The 17,318-nt window shown below is 45.7% G+C and overlaps 1 protein-coding gene across 1 annotated transcript in view; it reads right to left on the reverse strand.

Annotated features, from left to right (window-relative positions):
• The window catches only part of dnhd1 (dynein heavy chain domain 1), a 40,770-nt gene that overhangs the window by 1,857 nt on the left and 21,595 nt on the right, over positions 1–17,318 (reverse strand). The window contains exons 29-40 of the mRNA XM_082966103.1: positions 15,814–15,963; positions 15,388–15,579; positions 14,937–15,187; positions 9,921–10,130; positions 9,781–9,796; positions 9,197–9,632; positions 3,028–3,138; positions 2,485–2,661; positions 2,103–2,281; positions 845–1,882; positions 556–727; positions 378–485 (exon numbers count right to left, since the gene is read on the reverse strand). Coding sequence (XP_082822229.1) covers positions 378–485; positions 556–727; positions 845–1,882; positions 2,103–2,281; positions 2,485–2,661; positions 3,028–3,138; positions 9,197–9,632; positions 9,781–9,796; positions 9,921–10,130; positions 14,937–15,187; positions 15,388–15,579; positions 15,814–15,963 — 3,040 coding nt within the window. The remainder of the gene's footprint in view (positions 1–377; positions 486–555; positions 728–844; positions 1,883–2,102; positions 2,282–2,484; positions 2,662–3,027; positions 3,139–9,196; positions 9,633–9,780; positions 9,797–9,920; positions 10,131–14,936; positions 15,188–15,387; positions 15,580–15,813; positions 15,964–17,318) is intronic.

Consider the following 17,318-nt stretch of genomic DNA (forward strand, 5'->3'; position numbering starts at 1 on the left):
GGGGGAGAGGACAATTAGTTTCAAATGGCACCCTATACAGTCTATATAGTATTTATGTCTTGGCCATGCATCCCAAATAGCACCCCCCCAGGGGTAACGGTTAGAGAGTCGAGTCAGCAACCAGAGATTTGCCAGTTTGAATCCCGGGTCTGATGGGGAAAAAAATCCAACGTGGGAACGTTCCCTTTAAATTTCAATTGGGCTTTTGTGCAGAAATTCTGCGATACCAATTGAATAGAGTCATTAATCTTTGACCAGGCGCCCATAGTCAAAAGTAGTTCACAATATATTTTGAATAGGGTGGCATTTGGGAAGTATCCTAACACTTAACAGTCATAGGAAAAGAGGTGTCTGTGATAGTATGTTCTATTGAGTACCTGGGATGGAGAGTGGAGTGTATCCTCGTGTGATAAACCACAGTCTGAAGCGTGGGTGGACCCGACTACCTGCACACAGCCCATCTGTCTCCACATCTGTTTGGTGCCCTGGAAATTATAATAGGATTAGATTTGAGATTACACAGATAAGATTGGTGATTATTATTGTGATTCTCACCTTTGGCTGCACAGGATATCAACTGATTGAGTTGACACACCACTTCGTCATCCCATTGGTCTAACAGATGACAGTTGTTAAAAACCAGCCAATGGCCATCATGAACAGCTATCTTCAGTGCTGAGAGGATGACCTCCTTCTGGCATTTAGCTCCAAATGATATGACTTTCACCTGAAATCAACAGTCATTTAGAAGATTATTACACAAAACTGGAATGTTGGATATAATGGCAATTGATTTAAATTGAACACAAAAGGTATGTTTGTGTGTATGTAAGACAAGCATTACCCCTCTTTTGTCTGTTTGGTACTGGGACACTTGTTTCAGCCAGTGAAGTGGTTGGATGCTAGCCCATCCATCTCTGCTTGGGCCTGGGAGTGTGACTATGACTGGCCCATTGTGTTTGTTCAGGAAGCCGGAGAGGGCCTCTGGGGAGCCGGTGTGAGGGGCCCCAGCTACCGCTGACCGCACGGGCTGGCCCAGATGACAGGCAGCCAGGTCCTCAGCCACAGCAGCCAGCCAGTGGGGCAGCATGGTCTTCCAGAGGAGAGCCCTCTGCAGAGTGGACAGGTGGGAGTGAGAGCGACAGGGGACAGGCCCCACCACTGTGGAGGAGGGGAAGCGCAGGTACTCCTGCCACTGGCTGGGAGAGGTGGCCAGGGATGAGAGCAGCCCTGTGAAGGCTGGGATATTTTGCAGCCGGAGGACCTCTGTGCGGGTGTGAGGAGGCACCCAGCTGGGGAGCACATGATGCTGAGATGGAGAGGTAGACGGTGGAGGTGAGGCTGGTGTGGAAGCATCTACTGGGAGGTCCATATCTCCTAGGCCCCTGAGGAATGCCAACCGCTCCACCTCCGAGCAGCCCTCGTTGTGCAGGAACAGAGCCACAGACACCAGGAGCCTCAGCAGGGTTGCATGGCTCTGGAACAGGCAGGGCCGGTACTGGGCCAACAGGTGAGATACCATCCTATGCGTGATCTCTGCCATGACCGCCCCTGTCACTACCTCTCCACTAAAGGTAACATCCGGTCGGCCCTTCAGGACTAACGTCCCCCTCACAGCGAACAGGAAGTTCCTCAGGGGGAACAAGTAGAATGGGGAGAGGCGTGCCACCTCCTGCAAGGCCTGGTAGAGGGCTGTGGCCAGCCCTGCCACTCTGTGGAAGTCAGCCAGGAGGGGCTTGTGGCGCTCCAGCTCCAGGCTCAGCTCCATAATCTCAGCCTGCAGCTTCTGGGAGGCTGTCTGACAGGCTGACACCCGGGGTAGGAACTCAGGGTCCTGCAGCAGAGGGGTGAAGGACTGGAGGATGTACTCCATTAGAGAGACCTGGGGAGAGGGAATAAAGGGAATAAATCCTTTGCTATAAACCCGTATTGTGATTCCCAAATGGCACCCTATTCCTTATGTAGTGCACAGGACTCTGGTTAAAAGTAGTGCACTATATAGGGAATAGGGTTTCATTTGGGATGCAACATACAGTATAACACAGAGCAATATACTATATTCTAAAGCCAGAGAAATAGAGGTCTCATTTTTATTGGGTCACCTCTTCCTGGCACAGTTTGTCCTGTAGTGCCTTCTTGTCGGTGTTGACGAGACAGTGCTGAACCCACAGCTCCAGACACTCGGACTGCACTAGCTCTGTCAACATGAGCTCCTGCACCTCAGTGGAGCTCAGAGAGAGGTCAATGACACACACCTCAGACAGGATAGACGGGTGGATCTCTGTGGGGACACAATGGAGAATTAATCTAGTAACCTAGTATTTTCATTGGGTCCTGTCCAGGGAGAGGGTGTACTTGTACATCAAGCTGCCTCACGCTACAGAAACAGGATATAGGCTCCTGCCCTATAGGCCGTTCTGGCTCAGACAACTACTACTTTCATGAGCAGAAAGAAAAGTATGTACTGGTATATATATTTCCTACCATTGAGTATGAGTCTGACTGGTAGTGCAGTGCTGAGGAACAGGCAAAACTCAGGATGGGCTGTCTGAACAGGTCGTCTCAGACCAGGAGAATGGCTCCCTGCCGGCCGCATCAACAACTCCAGGAATTCTGGGCTGGGGACTGCTCGCTCCACGTGGGTAACCAACACCCTCAATCCTGCACGGAAACAAAATTATAGCCTTAGTCTGTGCCATAATTTCACTCATGTCATGTTGACAATGACAGAAATGTTGTTCGCAAGAGCACACACAGCTAATATGCCATTTTATCCAAAGCGAATTAGTTATGCTTGCATATATTTTACGTATGGTTGGCCCCAGGAATCGAACCCACAACCTTGGCGGTGCAAGCACCATGCTCTACCAACTGAACCATACTGGACCACATCTGGGACCACCAGGCTCACAATATGATGTGAGTGAGGGACAAAGAGTAAAGCCCCTCAAGGAAAGGAACCAGTATCAGTCTCACAAACATCTAAATGTACCTCCAGCACAATATGTACTAACTCCATTAGCTCACCTTTCTCTGAACCCTGCCTGACTTTGTCCAGTAGGTCTGGGTCATCAGCACTGACCACAAGCTCATACTCTCCCTCCCTCTGAGCTGTGGTGTCGTCCCCTGGAAGATGGCCTGATGGGGAAGCAACATACACAATCAGCGTTTCTCAAACCCAAAATGTACAAATCAGTTTTTGTTTAACCTTAACTGTGATGTTTCCCCTAGGTCAGTGGTTCCCAAACTTTTTATAGTCCCGTACCCCTTCTAACATTCAACCTCCAGCTGCGGACCCCCTCTAGCACCAGGGTGAGCGCGTTCACAAATGTTTTTTCCATCATTGTAAGCTTGCCACACACACTATACGATGCATTTATTAAACATAAGAATGAGTGTGAGTTTTTGTCACAACCCGGCTCGTGGAAAGTGACAAAGAGCTCTTATAGGACCAGGGCACAAATAATAAAGAGCAAAATTATTGATTATATTATATATAAATCCTTATTTGTTCATCGAAAATTGTGAATAACTCACCACATGTTAATGAGAAGGGTGTGCTTGAAAGGATGCACATAACTGTAATGTTGGGTTGTATTGGAGAGAGTCTCAGTCTTAAATAATTTTCCACACAGTCTGTGCCTGTATTTAGTTTTCATGCTAGTGAGGGCCAAGAATCCACTCTCACATAGGCACGTGGTTGCAAAGGGCATCAGTGTCTTAACAGCACGATTTGCCAAGGCAGGATACTCTGAGCGCAGCCCAATCCAGAAATCTGGCAGTGGCTTTGATTAAATTCAATTTTCACAGAACCGCTTGTTGTAATTTCGATGAGGCTCTCTTGTTCAGATATCGGTAAGTGGACTGGAGGCAGGGCATGAAAGGGATAATGAATCCAGTTCTTTGTGTCATCCGTTTCAGGAAAGTACCTTCGTAATTGCGCACCCAATTCACTCATGTGCTACGCTATATCACATTTGACATTGTACGTAAGCTTGTTCATTTGCACACAAACAAATCATACAATGATGGAAAGACCTGTGTGTTGTCCTTGTTAATGCAGACAGAGAAGAGCTCCAACTTCTTAATCATAGCCTCAATTTTGTCGCGCACATTGAATATAGTTGTGGAGAGTCCCTGTAATCCTAGATTCAGATCATTAAGGGGAGAAAAAACATCACCCAGATAGGCCAGTTGTGTGAGAATCTCATCATCATATAAGCGGTCAGACAAGTGAAAATTATGGTCAGTAAAAAAAAACTAAGCTCGTCTCTCAATTAAAAAATATGTGTCAATACTTTGCCTCTTAATAACCAGTGCACTTCTGTATGTTGTAAAAGCGTTATATGGTCGCTGCCCATATTGCATAGTGTAGAAAATACACGAGAGTTCAGGGGCCTTGCTTTAACAAAGTTAACCATTTTCACTGTAGTGTCCAACGTCTTTCAAACTGTCAGGCATTCCCTTGGCAGCAAGAGCTTCTCGGTGGATGCTGCAGTGTACCCAAGTGATGTCGGGAGCAACTGCTTGCACACGCGTTACCACTCCACTATTACATTTACATTTAAGTCATTTAGTCTTGTAGCGGATGCGAGCTTCAACTGGAAGCCAGTATGTCTCCCTGTCAAGGTTTTTGCGCCATCAGTACAGATACCAACACATCTTGACCACCAAAGTCCATTTGATGTCACAAAGCTGTCCAGTACTTTAAAAATATCCTCTCCTGTTGTACTGGTTTGCAGGATGTCTTCCTTAATTGACCCCCCATAAACATAATGGACATATACCAGGAGCTGTGCCAGGCCCACCACGTCTGTTGACTCATCCAGCTGTAACGCATATAATTCACTGGCTTGTATGCAAAGCAGTAGTTGTTTCAAAACATCTCCTGCCATGTCACTGATGCGTCATGAAACAGTGTTGTTTGATGAAGGCATTGTCTGTATAGTTTTTTTTGGCCTTTTCCCCCAGCATTGTCACAGCCATATCCGCTGCAGTAGGAAGACTTAAGTCCTCCACAATTGTATGGGGCTTGCTTTGTCCAAGCCACTCGGTATCTCACCATAAAAGACGCTTCTTGCCGCTTCTTATTAATGGTATCTGTTGCTTTTATACATGTCTTACTACTCGAAAGTCGTCTTAATTCTCACTCAAAAAAATCCTGTGGCTTATTTTTCAGATTGGCACGTTTTGTTTCTAAATGTCTGCGCAAGAGTGAATGTTTCATCGACTTGTAAGATAGTACTTTTGCACATATAACACACTGTGGCTAAGGAAAGGCACTACTCCCAATATAAGTGAACCCCAAATCAATGTAGTTCTCATCATATTTGCGCCTCTTCGATGGTCCAACGTCCATGTCTGTTGTTCAGTGCTTTCCCAGGTCAGGGGGCAGTAGCTCTTCGGCTGAATCAGATTCACAACTGTCAGTGTCCATGCTAGCTAAGCTAACAACAAATGTAGAATTACTGATGCTAGCATTGGATGTGCTCGTGGAAGCAGAACAACTTGTGTCGTCAACAGGTGCAGGATCTGTCTCTATAGCTGGTATCTGTCTCTATCTGGCCTTACTTTTTCTAACCATTCATCCATTTTCGAGCAAACGGAATGAGCAACAGCTACATTTGGCTACATACGGACCGGTAATGGAATTCCCGCGAGACAGTGTTGCCAACTCCTCAGTAAGCAAAGTAACTATTGGCTGTCCTAAAAGTCGCTAAATGATGTCATCGCCTAATTTGCATAATTGGCCATGTGCATGTAATTGTGATGGACGCTGTAGGAGAGAGGAATAACGTCGGAGAGATAAAAAGTGAGTAAAAAACACCCTAAATATGTTTAGAACTACAAATGAATTTTCTTCTGTCAATTCTTGTTTTTTTTAAATGTCACAATTCCAACCCTCCTTTATCCGGGCTTGGGACCGGCAAAAGTGACCCAAAGAGAGACTCTGGCGGAGTTACTTAGTTTTACATTTTAATTTTTTTTAATTTGTACGTTTTTTTTACATTTACACCCTGCCCTGTATGCCAGGCCGGAATCAGCCAGCGGCGGCTTCCCGCATGCACGATTCATTTGCAGTCTGGACGCGGAGGGGTGAATATCTCCTCCTGTAGCTGGGAGGGACTGCTGCACGAGGATGGGCAGCCTGTGAGTGCTTTGGGACGGGGGCGGGGCCCACGGCAGCACCCGCTGCTCGGAACCCAAACCGGCTGCACGCGTGCATAAATGTATTTTGTCCCCCTACACCAAAGATCACAACACGCAGGTTAAAATATCAAAACAAACTCTGAACCAATGACATTAACTTGGGGACAGGTCGAAAAGCATTAAACATTTATGGCAATTTAGCTTGCACTTGCTAGCTAATTTGTCCTGTTAACTAGCTTGATGTTGCTAGCTAATTTGTCCTGGGATATAAACATTGAGTTGTTATTTTACCTGAAATGCACAAGGTCCTCTACTCCGACAATTAATCCACACATAAAACGGCCAACCAAATCGTTTCTAGTCATCTCTCCTCCTTCCAGGCTTTTTCATCTTTGAACTTACATGGTGATTGGCATCTAAACTTTCATAGTATTACCACGATGACCGGCAAAACAGTTCGTCTTTCAATCACCCACGTGGGTATAACCAATGAGGAGATGGCACGTGGGTACCTGCTTCTATAAACCAATGAGGAAATGGGAGAGGCAGGACTTTCAGCGCGATCTGCGTCAGAAATAGAATGGAGTTCTATTTTAGCCCTTGGCATCGCAGACGCTCGTTGGCAAGCAGTGTGGGTGCAATAATTGAATAACATGGATTTCTAAATTTATTTTGCGACACACGTGTCCGGACTGGTCAGCAAAAGTCGCCAATAACACCATAAAAAGTCGCTAGATTTGTCGCTAGTCGCTTTTTTGAAAATGTGTCTCTAGAGGGGTCTGAATACTCGCTAAATATAGCGGCAAAGTCGCTAAGTTGGCAACACTGCCGCGAGAGAGTAACGGTTAATGTTATTGGATGTTAATTATTTGACTAGGCTACCTGTATTTAACATTGTGATGTTATTTCGATGAACACTAAATGGTTTAATTTTATTTTTGGCAGTGAAATGAGGCAACTCAGGCGAGAAAAAAAGCTGTTTGAAAATGTGAATAAAAAAAAAAAAATAATAATAATATATATATATATATACTGCTCAAAAAAATAAAGGGAACACTTAAACAACACATCCTAGATCTGAATGAAAGAAAAAATCTTATTAAATACTTTTTTCTTTACAACAGCATGTGAAATTTATTGTCAATCAGTGTTGCTTCCTAAGTGGACAGTTTGATTTCACAGAAGTGTGATTGACTTGGAGTTACATTGTGTTCTTTAAGTGTTCCCTTTATTTTTTTGAGCAGTGTATATATATATAGGCTATATATATATATATACTGCTCAAAAAAATAAAGGGAACACTTAAACAACACATCCTAGATCTGAATGAAAAAAATAATCTTATTAAATACTTTTTTCTTAACATAGTTGAATGTGCTGACAACAACTTCACACAAAAATAATCAATGGAAATCCAATTTATCAACCCATGGAGGTCTGGATTTGGAGTCACACTCAAAATTAAAGTGGAAAACCACACTACAGGCTGATCCAACTTTGATGTAATGTCCTTAAAACAAGTCAAAATGAGGCTCAGTAGTGTGTGTGGCCTCCACGTGCCTGTATGACCTCCCTACAATGCCTGGGCATGCTCCTGATGAGGTGGCGGATGGTCTCCTGAGGGATCTCCTCCCAGACCTGGACTAAAGCATCCACCAACTCCTGGACAGTCTGTGGTGCAACGTGGCGTTGGTGGATGGAGCGAGACATGATGTCCCGGATGTGCTCAATTGGATTCAGGTCTGGGGAACGGGCGGGCCAGTCCATAGCATCAATGCCTTCCTCTTGCAGGAACTGCTGACACACTCCAGCCACATGAGGTCTAGCATTGTCTTGCATTAGGAGGAACCCAGGGCCAACCGCACCAGCATATGGTCTCACAAGGGGTCTGAGGATCTCATCTCGGTACCTAATGGCAGTCAGGCTACCTCTGGCGAGCACATGGAGGGCTGTGCGGCCCCCCAAAGAATGCCACCCCACACCATGACTGACCCACCGCCAAACCGGTCATGCTGGAGGATGTTGCAGGCAGCAGAACGTTCTCCACGGCGTCTCCAGACTCTGTCACGTCTGTCACATGTGCTCAGTGTGAACCTGCTTTCATCTGTGAAGAGCACAGGGCGCCAGTGGCGAATTTGCCAATCATGGTGTTCTCTGGCAAATGCCAAACGTCCTGCACGGTGTTGGGCTGTAAGCACAACCCCCACCTGTGGACGTCGGGCCCTCATACCACCCTCATGGAGTCTGTTTCTGACCGTTTGAGCAGACACATGCACATTTGTGGCCTGCTGGAGGTCATTTTGCAGGGCTCTGGCAGTGCTTCTCCTGCTCCTCCTTGCACAAAGGTGGAGGTAGCGGTCCTGGGTTGTTGCCCTCCTACGGCCTCCTCCACGTCTCCTGATGTACTGGCCTGTCTCCTGGTAGCGCCTCCATGCTCTGGACACTACGCTGACAGACACAGCTTGCATTGATGTGCCATCCTGGATGAGCTGCACTACCTGAGCCACTTGTGTGGGTTGTAGACTCCGTCTCATGCTACCACTAGAGTGAAAGCACCGCCAGCATTCAAAAGTGACCAAAACATCAGCCAGGAAGCATAGGAACTGAGAAGTGGTCTGTGGTCCCCACCTGCAGAACCACTCCTTTATTGGGGGTGTCTTGCTAATTGCCTATAATTTCCACCTGTTGTCTATTCCATTTGCACAACAGCATGTGAAATGTATTGTCAATCAGTGTTGCTTCCTAAGTGGACAGTTTGATTTCACAGAAGTGTGATTGACTTGGAGTTACATTGTGTTGTTTAAGTGTTCCCTTTATTTTTTTGAGCAGTGTATATAATTATTATTATTTTTTTAATGTGAATCACATTTTTATATTTGGCGTATCCCCAACGGCATTGCGCTTTTTTTTTCTTCCAGTTTGGGAATACCTGCCCTAGGTAAAGATCTAGGATCAGCTTCCTCTCCCTCAATCCTGACATTAACCATTAGTGAGGAAAACACAAAACTTACTTAAGATCAGCCCCTAGGGGCTCCTAGTTGCTCACCTGTCAGCAGCATGGCCTGGGCACTCATCTCATGTTGCTGAGCGTCTGCCAGCAGGGGCCAGTGTTGAGCCCAGGGGCCTCTGTATCCCCACAGGAGCAGCTTGAGCACCAGCCTGGGAGGCACCCCGAGCACCTGGCGTTGGTCCACCCCTACAGCCCTAGCCAGGGCCATCTGCAGCTCGGCTCCCATAGGGATGGGGACATGGAGAGGGGCCTCGAGGGCCCCAGGTGGCCCAGGGGCCACGGAGGCAGGGTTAGGGAGTAGAGAGGTCCTAGGGTCCTCAGGGTTGATGTTAATGTGTCCAGACAGACACAGCTCTCTCCACTTCCCCAATAGTACCATCCGTACATCTGGCACAAATGGACCCAGGTAGGTGATGGTGGCAGCCAGGAGCAGAGCGTCCCCTGATATGGTCTGGTTATTAATCTCTGTCTCCTACAGAAGAGAGGAGGAGTGGACCATGTTATGGTTCTTTATTCTCTAGAATAAAAACATAATTGCATTATTGTTAAAACATCAACACAAAAGTAAAAAAGATTGATTAAAATGTAAATAAATTACTGTAGGTAAAATATAGCAGTACGAGTTGTAATGTAACTCTATTCCCAATATAGTGCACTACTTTTGACCAGGGCCCATAGTCCAAGTGCAAGTAGTGCACTATATAGGGAATAGAGTTCCATTTGGGACATATCCATTGGCATGTATTAGTATGAGTGTTACAGTGTGTTTTTAGTATGAGTGTTACTTCCCTTTGCTGCAGCAGTCCAGTCAGTGATGTGACACTGGACCTGCTGTACTGCAGCAGCAGCTTTTCTTTCCAGGGTCTCAGCCTTACACAGCTGGGTGGTCAGTTCTTCCAGGTCCAGTCTGAGGAACTGCTGCTGTCTCTCCATGTCCTCCAGCTGCTCCCGGGCCTCCTCCTCCTGCAGCCTGGTGTAGTATCGCAATACCTAGACGTTTGTTATTTATTCAAGGCCACCTGCTCCCATACTTACAATCTTCAAACTTTCCTACTTCTTATATCTAGGTTGACGATGGGAAGGTAAAGACAACGCAATAATTCTATATGGAAGCGTTAGAAAATACACAAATTCATGGGACCAGCGCCATTGCTGGATTCTACAGGATTAGCATTGAAAACATGATCAGTGGAAGGGATATCCAGTAATTAAGTGGCTGTAGATACTTTTAAAAACGTCTAAATGAATAGTGGCAGTAAAGCAGTTATGGCATGTGTCTGCTGAGTACCTTGCTGAAATTCACTACGATTGTGTTTATTTTTCACTTTGATGGCGAACTTTCTGTGCTGCTATCACTCACTTCCAGTCATTCCGAATGAGGAAGTTAGTCCCTTGTTGAATAGTGGCACTAAGAGTTATGGTATATTTGAATCTTCTTGTCTTAACTGGCATATTGTTTGACCTAGTCCTTTATACAGTGCATTCGGAAAGTATTCAGACCTCTTGACTTTTTCCACATTTTGTTACGTTACAGCCTTATTCTAAAATGTATTAAATTGTTTTTTTCCCCCCTCATCAATCTGCACACAATACCCCATAATGACACAGCAAAAACAGGTTTAGATATTTTTGCAAATGTATAAAAAATAACACTGAAAAATCACATTTACATAAGTATTCAGACATTTCACTCAGTACTTTGTTGAAGCACCTTTGGCAGCGATTCAAGCATCGAGTCTTCTTGGGTATGAGGCTACAAACTTGGCACATCCTTATTTGGGGAGTTTCTCCCATTTTTCTCTGCAGATCCTCTCAAGCTCTGTCAGGTCGGATGGGGAGGGTCGCTGCACAGCTATTTTCAGGTCTCTCCAGAGATGTTCTATCGGGTTCAAGTCCGGGCTCTTGTTGGGCCACTCAAGGACATTGAGACTTGTCCTGAAGCCACTCCTGCACTGTCTTGGCTGTGTGCTTATGGTTGTTGTCCTGTTGGAAGGTGATCCTTCGTCCTAGTCTGAGGTCCTGAGAACTCTGGAGCAGGTTTTCATCAAGGATCTCTCTGTACTTTACTCCATTAATCTTTCCTTCGATCCTGACTAGTCTCCCAGTCCCTGCCGCTGAAAAACATCCCCACAGCATGATGCTGCCACCACCATGCTTCACTGTAGGGATGGTGCCAGGTTTCCTCCAGACAGGCTTGGCATTCAGGCCAAAGAGTTCAGTCTTGGTTTCATGGTCTGAGATTCTTTAGGTGCCTTTTGGCAAACTCCAAGTGAGCTGTCATGTGCCTATTACTGAGGAGTGGCTTCTGTCTGGCCACTCTACCATAAAGGCCTGATTGGTGGAGTGCTGCAGAGATGGTTGACCTTCTGGAAGATTCTCCGATCTCCACAGAAGAATTCTGGAGCTCGGTCAGAGTGACCATCGGGTTCTTGGTCACTTCCCTGACCAAGGCCCTTCTCCTCCGATTGCTCAGTTTGGCCGAGCGGACAGCTCTAGGAAGAGTCTTGGGGGTTCCAAACTTCTTCCATTTAAGAATGATGGAGGCTTCTGTCTTCTTGGGGACCTTCAATGCTGCAGACTATTTTTGGTACCGTTACCCAAATCTGTGCCTCGACACAGTCCTGTCTCAGAGTTCTACGAACAATTCCTTTGACCTCATGGCTTGGTTTTTGCTCTGACTTGCACTGTCAACTGTGGAACCTTTATATAGACAGCTGTCTGCCTTTCCAAATCATGTCCAATCAATTGAATTTATCACAGGTAGACTCCCAATAAAGTTTTAGAAACATCTCAAGGATGATCTATGGAAACAGGATGCACCTGAGCTCAATTGAGTCTCATAGCAGAGTCTGAATACTTATGTAAATAAATCTGTTTTACATTTTTTTATAATATTGCCAACATTTCTAAAAACCTGTTTTTGCTTTGTCATTATGTGGTATTGTGTATAGATTGCTGAGGATTTAATTATTTTTATCCATTTTAGAATAAGGCTGTAACGTAACAAAATGTGGAAAAAAGAAAAAGTCAGTGGGTCTCCATCACTCTCCTTCTTGGACAAATAGCCCTTACACAGCCTTGGGTCACTGTCCTGTTGAAAAACAAATGATAGTCCCAATAAGCACAAACCAGATGGGATGGCGTATCGCTGCAGAATGTTGTGGTACCCCATGCTGGTTAAGTGTGCCTTGAATTCCAAATAAATCACTGACAGTGTCAACAGCAAAGCACCCCACACCACCTCCTTCACCAGACATGCGGAGATCATCCGTTCACCTATTCCGCGTCTCACAAAGACACAGCGGTTGGAACCAAAAATCCAAAATTTGAACTCATCAGACCAAAGGACAGATTTCCACCAGTCTAATGTCCATTGCTCGTGTTTCTTGGCCAAAGCAAGTATATTCTTCTTATTGGTTTCCTTTAGTAGTGGTTTCTTTGCAGAAAGTTGACCATGAAGGCCTGATTCACACAGTCTCCTCTGAACAGTTGATGTTGAGATGTGTCTGTTACTAGAACTCTGTGAAACATTTATTTGGGCTGCAATTTCTAAGGCTGGTAACTCTAATGAACTTATCCTCTGCAGCAGAGGTAACGCTGGGTCTTCCTTTCTTGTGGTGGTCCTCATGAGAGACAGTTTCATCATAGCGCTTGAGGGTTTTTGCGATTGCACAGGATCAACTGACCTTCATGTCTTGAAGTAATGATGGACTGTTGTTTCTCTTTGCTTATTTGAGCTGTTCTTGTCATAATATGGACTTGGTCTTTTACCAAATAGGGCTATCTTCTGTATACCACCCCTACCTTGTTACAACACAACTGATTGGCTCAAATGCATTAAGAAGGAAAGAAATTCCACAAATTAACTTTGAACAGGCACACCTTGAAATGGTTTGAAATGCATTCCAGGTGACTACCTCATGAAGCTGGTTGAGAAAATGCCAAGAATGTGTAATGCTGTCATCAAGTCAAAGGGTGGCTACTTTGAAGAATCTCAAATACATTTTGATTTGTTGAACACTTTTTTTGGTTACTACATGATTCCATATGTGTTATTTCATAGTTGTGATGTCTACACAATTATTCTACAATGTAGAAAATAGTAAAAATAAAGAAAAACCCTTGAATGAGTAGGTAAGCCAAGTTAACAAACAGATCACCGACCATTTCCAATCCTACCGTACCTTCTGGTTTCCGAGCTGGTCATGTGTGCACCTCAACCACGCTCAAGGTCCTAAACGATATCATAACCGCCATCAATAAAAAACAATACTGTGCAGCCGTCTTCATCGACCTGGCCAAGGCTTTCGACTCTGTCAATCACTGCATTCTTATCAGCAGACTTAACAGCCTTGGTTTCTCTCAGACCTCTCAGATAGAGTTCAGTGTGTCAAATCAGAGGGCCTGTTGTCCGGACCTCTGGCAGTCTCTATGGGGGTGCCACAAGGTTCAATTCTCGGGCCGACACTTTTCTCTGTATACATCAATGATGTCGCTCTTGCTGCTGGTGATTCTCTGATCCACCTCTATGCAGACAACACCTTTCTGTATACTTCTGGCCCTGCTTTGGACACTGTGTTAACTAACCTCCAGACGAGGTTCAATGCCATACAACACTCCTTCCATGGCCTCCAACTGCTCTTAAATGCAAGTCAAACTAAATGCATGCTCTTCAACCGATCGCTGTCCGCACCCGCCCGCCCATCTAGCATCTCTACTCTGGGGGGTTCTGACTTAGAATATGTGGACAACTACAAATACCTAGGTGTCTGGTTAGCCTGTAAACTCTCCTTCCAGACTCACATGAAGCATCTCCAATCCAAAATTAATTCTAGAATCGGCTTCCTATTTCACAACAAAGCCTCCTTCACTCATGCTGCCAAACATACCCTCGTAAAACTGACTATCCTACCGATCCTTGACTTCAGCGATGTCATTTACAAAATAGCCTCCAACACTCTACTCAGCAAACTGGATGTAGTCTATCACAGTGCCATCCGTGTTGTCAACAAAGCACCATATACTACCCACCACTGCGACCTGTATGCTCTCGTTGGCTGGCCCTCGCTACATATTCGTCGGCAAACGCACTGACTTCAGGTTATCTATAAGTCTTTGCTAGGTAAAGCCCCGCCTTATCTCAGCTCACTGGTCACCATAGCAGCACCCACCCGTAGCACGCACTCCAGCAGGTATATTTCACTGGTCATCCCGAAAGCCAACTCCTCCTTTGGCTGCCTTTCCTTCCAGTTCTCTGCTGCCAATGACTGGAACAAATTGCAAAAATCACTAAAGCTGGAGTCTTATATCTCCCTCACTAACTTTAAGCATCAGCTGTCAGAGCAGCTTACCGATCATTGCACCTGTACACAGCCCATCTGTAAATAGCCCACCCAACTACCTCATCCCCATATTGCTATTTATTTTTTTGCTCCTTTGCACCACAGTATCTCTACTTGCACATTCATCTTCTGCACATCTATCACTCCAGTGTTAATGCTAAATTGTAATTATTTCACTATTGCCTTACCTCCCTAATCTTACTACATTTGCACACACTGTATATAGATTTTTCTATTGTGTTATTGACTGTATGTTTGTTTATCCCATGTGTAACTCTGTGTTGTTTGTGTCGCACTGCTTTGCTTTATCTTGGCCAGGTCGCAGTTGTAGATGAGAACTTGTTCTCAACTGGCCTACCTGGTTAAATAAAGGTGAAATAAACACACATGGTCCCCCTACTGTCCTTCAACCAAATTACAACAGGACTTCACACCTGGCCACACGCAGCCGGGCACGGCTCTCCGCCATGCGCACTTCCAGCTGTTTCTTCCGGGCCTCCTGGGGGGCCATGTGGCGCTGGACACAAGCATACTGGTACACTGCCCTCACCCAGCGGCACAGGGACTCACACGCCCGGCTCACACCTCGCACAGACTCCGGTAGGAATGCTCGTTGCGGCACTATCTGGCCCAACTGACGGAACAGGTCGTCGCTCAACATGGAGCGGTCAAAGAACTCCAACTCCTAAGAAAAAACAGACAAGACAGATTACCTCATGATAGGAGATAATCCATGAACTTTGATGTATGTCACTGCAAACTCGCTGTGCATATTACAAAGAGTATCCCTTTTTAAAAAAAGGATACGTAAGGTCGTAACTTTCTTAATTCTTCTCATATATTCTACCAATAGAAAATTATGCCTCATTCTGTTTGACCCCTGACCTGGAAAAAGTTGGACTGTCCCAGCAGCTGTTTGCTGCTCTCCCAGTTGCGTGGGCGGTTGAATAACAGGCATATGGCGTCCATAACGATGATCACTCCGTCTGGGGGGAATCTGTAGCGTCGCACCTCAACCAGGTCTGACGTGCTCAGAGACTGAAGAGCATCAAGTGCAGTCTGGTACAGAGGACTCACCTAGGTAGGTCCAAGGAAACATAACATACAGTATTAGGAACATAAGACAAACATCAAAATGTCCCCCATTTCCCTATATAGTCCACTATTTTTGACCAGGTCCCTGGTCAAAAGTAGTGCACTATACAGGGAATAGGCAGGCGTAGTGTGCTAATGTGATAAGTATGATGATTGCAGAGAGGTGACTGGGACCATATAGATAGAGAGGCTGATGTTATTATCTATGAGTGGGACCTCCTTGAAGGCATCCTCTGCCTGCTGTTGGGCCTGATGAGTCTGTTCCTCCAGGTGAGATAGTCTGTTCTCCTCCAGTAGACAGTGCTGCCGGGCACGCTCACACAGTGTTCGCTCTGTGTCTGTCACACGCTGCAGCGGGTACAAGCACTGGAACACAGACAGACAAACCCATTAATATGGGATACCTCTAAAATGGCACCCTATTCCCAATGTAGTGCACTACTTTTGACCCGGTCCATTGGGTTCTGGTCAAAAGTAGTGCCCCATATAGGGATAAGGATGCCATTTGGAACGCAGACATTTTGATTTCCAAAAGGTACAGTACAGATCATGTTAAACACTGAAGAGAAGCAACACGTACAGTCGTGGCCAAAAGTTTGGAGAATGACACAAATATTAATTTTCACAAAGTCTGCTGCCTCAGTTTGTATGATGGCAATTTGCATATACTCCAGAATGTTATGAAGAGTGATCAGATGAATTGCAATTAATTGCAAAGTCCCTCTTTGCCGCATGCGATCCCCCAAAAAACATTTCCACTGCATTTCAGCCCTGCCACAAAAGGACCAGCTGACATCATGTCAGTGATTCTCTCGTTAACACAGGTGTGAGTGTTGACGAGGACAAGGCTGGAGATCACTCTGTCATGCTGATTGAGTTCGAATAACAGACTGGAAGCTTCAAAAGGAGGGTGGTGCTTGGAATCATTGTTTTTCCTCTGTCAACCATGGTTACCTGCAAGGAAACACGTGCCGTCATCATTGCTTTGCACAAAAAGGGCTTCACAGGCAAGGATATTGCTGCCAGTAAGATTGCACCTAAATCGACCATTTATCGGATCATCAAGAACTTCAAGGAGAGCGGTTCAATTGTGAAGAAGGCTTCAGGGCGCCCAAGAAAGTCCAGCAAGCGCCAGGACCGTCTCCTAAAGTTGATTCAGCTGCGGGATCGGGACACCACCAGTACAGAGCTTGCTCAGGAATGGCAGCAGGCAGGTGTGAGTGCATCTGCACGCTCAGTGAGGCGAAGCGTTTCGGAGGATGGCCTGGTGTCAAGAAGGGCAGCAAAGAAGCCACTTCTCTCCAGGAAAAACATCAGGGACAGACTGATATTCTGCAAAAGGTACAGGGATTGGACTGCTGAGGACTGGGGTAAAGTCATTTTCTCTGATGAATCCCCTTTCCGATTGTTTGGGGCGTCCGGAAAAGACAAGGTGAGCGCTACCATCAGTCCTGTGTCATGCCAACAGTAAAGCATCCTGAGACCATTCATGTGTGGGGTTGCTTCTCAGCCAAGCAAGTGGGCTCACTCACAATTTTGCTTAAGAACACAGCCATGAATAAAGGATGGTACCAACACATCCTCTGAGAGCAACTTCTCCCAACCATCCAGGAACAGTTTGGTGACGAACAATGCCTTTTCCAGCATGATGGAGCACCTTGCCATAAGGCAAAAGTGATAACTAAGTGGCTCGGGGAAAAAAACATTGATATTTTGGGTCC

This window comes from Salmo salar, chromosome 20 (genome assembly GCF_965601325.2).
Source record: "Salmo salar chromosome 20, fSalSal1, whole genome shotgun sequence".
Classification (NCBI taxonomy): Eukaryota; Metazoa; Chordata; class Actinopteri; order Salmoniformes; family Salmonidae; genus Salmo; species Salmo salar.